The sequence below is a fragment of the Aptenodytes forsteri genome, unplaced genomic scaffold, assembly GCF_000699145.1.
Source record: "Aptenodytes forsteri isolate BGI_AS27 unplaced genomic scaffold, ASM69914v1 Scaffold459, whole genome shotgun sequence".
NCBI classification, from domain to species: domain Eukaryota; kingdom Metazoa; phylum Chordata; class Aves; order Sphenisciformes; family Spheniscidae; genus Aptenodytes; species Aptenodytes forsteri.
The window spans coordinates 713,791-715,539 of NW_008794121.1; the positions used below are offsets into that span (position 1 = coordinate 713,791).

At 63.2% G+C, this 1,749-nt stretch overlaps 1 protein-coding gene across 1 annotated transcript; it reads left to right on the forward strand.

Annotated features, from left to right (window-relative positions):
• Window positions 1-4: 4 nt before the first annotated feature.
• NEU3 (neuraminidase 3) lies at window positions 5-1,243 on the forward strand (the record flags this gene model as incomplete). The annotated part of the gene is given in 3 exon segments (XM_009277029.1): window positions 5-54; window positions 56-155; window positions 284-1,243. Coding segments are annotated over 3 exon segments (1,110 nt in total), but the record flags the coding sequence as incomplete, so codon positions are not given.
• Between the last annotated feature and the right edge of the window lie 506 nt (window positions 1,244-1,749).

Consider the following 1,749-nt stretch of genomic DNA (forward strand, 5'->3'; position numbering starts at 1 on the left):
GCTTTTTCGGCAGGCAAGCGGGGTCACCTACCGCATCCCGGCTCTGCTCTACATCCACCTTCCTGGCCTTCGCCGAGAAGCGCTCCTCGGCCAGGGACAAGGACGCCAAGTACCTGGTGCTGCGGCGGGGCCGCCGGCACGGCTCCTCGATCGAGGTAAAAACCAAGCTGGGCTGTAGGAACAAGCTGCGACCTCCATCCCCGGGAGCAATGCCGGGTGGTTTCGGGGTACAGCGACACCGGTGCATCCCACGGCTGAGCCCCATCTTCCTCCTCGCCGGCAGTGGGGTCCAGTGGAGGAGCTGTCGGCGTTGGCGCTGCCCGGCCGCCGCACCATGAACCCCTGTCCCCTCTACGATGCGACGAGCGGCACCGTCTTCCTCTTCTGCATCTGCGTCGAGCGGGGGAAGACGGAGCGATGCCAAATCTGGAGGGGCTGCAGTGCCGCTCGCCTCTGCTACGCCACCAGCGCCGACGGCGGCCGCAGCTGGACCCCGCTACGGGACGTGACGGACGAAGCCATCGGCACCGACCTGTCCCATTGGGCCACCTTCGCCGTGGGGCCGGGCCACGGGGTACAGTTGGATTCGGGGCGCCTGGTCGTGCCGGCGTACGCCTACTACGTGCACAGGTGCTTGTGCGGGGTTGTGCCGCTGCCTTGCTACACCCGGCAGCACGCCCTCGTCTTCTACAGCGACGACGGTGGGCGCAGCTGGCACAAGGGTGCCCCGGTCAGCGGCGGGCAGACGGGCGAGTGCCAGGTAGCCGAAATCGATGGGGGCGATGCCCGCCAGCCCTTACTCTACTGCAACGCCCGAGCGCTGCAGGGTTGCCGGGCCGTGGCATTCAGCGCCGACCGCGGGCTGCGGTTCGAGCGCTCGGCGCGGTGCAAGGCGCTGGGCGAACCGCCGCGGGGATGCCAGGGTAGCGTGGTGAGCTTCGCCGCGCCGACCAGCACCGGGGATGCACCAACTTGGTTACTCTACTCCCATCCCACCGACCGGCACCGCCGGAGTGATTTGGGCATCTATCTCAACCCCTCGCCGCTGGACGGGGCGGGTTGGCGGCACCCATGGGTGCTGCACCCAGGGCCGGCTGGTTATTCCGACCTGGCTGTCTGCCCCGGTGGTGTTTTCGGCTGCTTGTTCGAGTGCGGCACAACCAGCGCCTGCGAGGAAATCGCCTTCTGCCTCTTCGCCCTGGACACCTCTGACCGCGGCGAACAGAACCTCAAAGCTTTTTAAAATGGACCCATTTTGGGTGGGGGGGGGGTGTCACTCCTGACCAGCGGCAGATGGAGCCGGCAAGCGCGGCAACACCGGGACCTCACCGGGGATGTTTCGGATGCACGGGAGGCTCAGCATCATGTAGCTTTTATTTAATTAACGCTTGGCTTTTTAATCACCCATCAGATAGATGTTGTTGGCGACCTGGGGGAGGGGGTAGAGGATCTCCTGCGGGAAACGCCGCTGCTTCACCAAAAATCAGCATTTTTCACCTGGTAGCAGCAAAAAAGCAGAAGGTGCCACCGAGAGCAGCCGGTCCCCTGGGGAAAAATACCCAAAAGTGGTGGTTTAGTTAAAAATATCAGCGATTTCTGCCTCCCCCCCATGTGGCAGAGAGAGAATTCCCCTTTTTTACCTTTTTTTTAATCCCGTTTTCTGAACTTTCCTGGTTCAGGCTGAGTTTCGCCCCGTGTTCCCATGGGAAAAAAACACTCAAATCTTGGGGGGGGGGGGGGAGGGTGTTA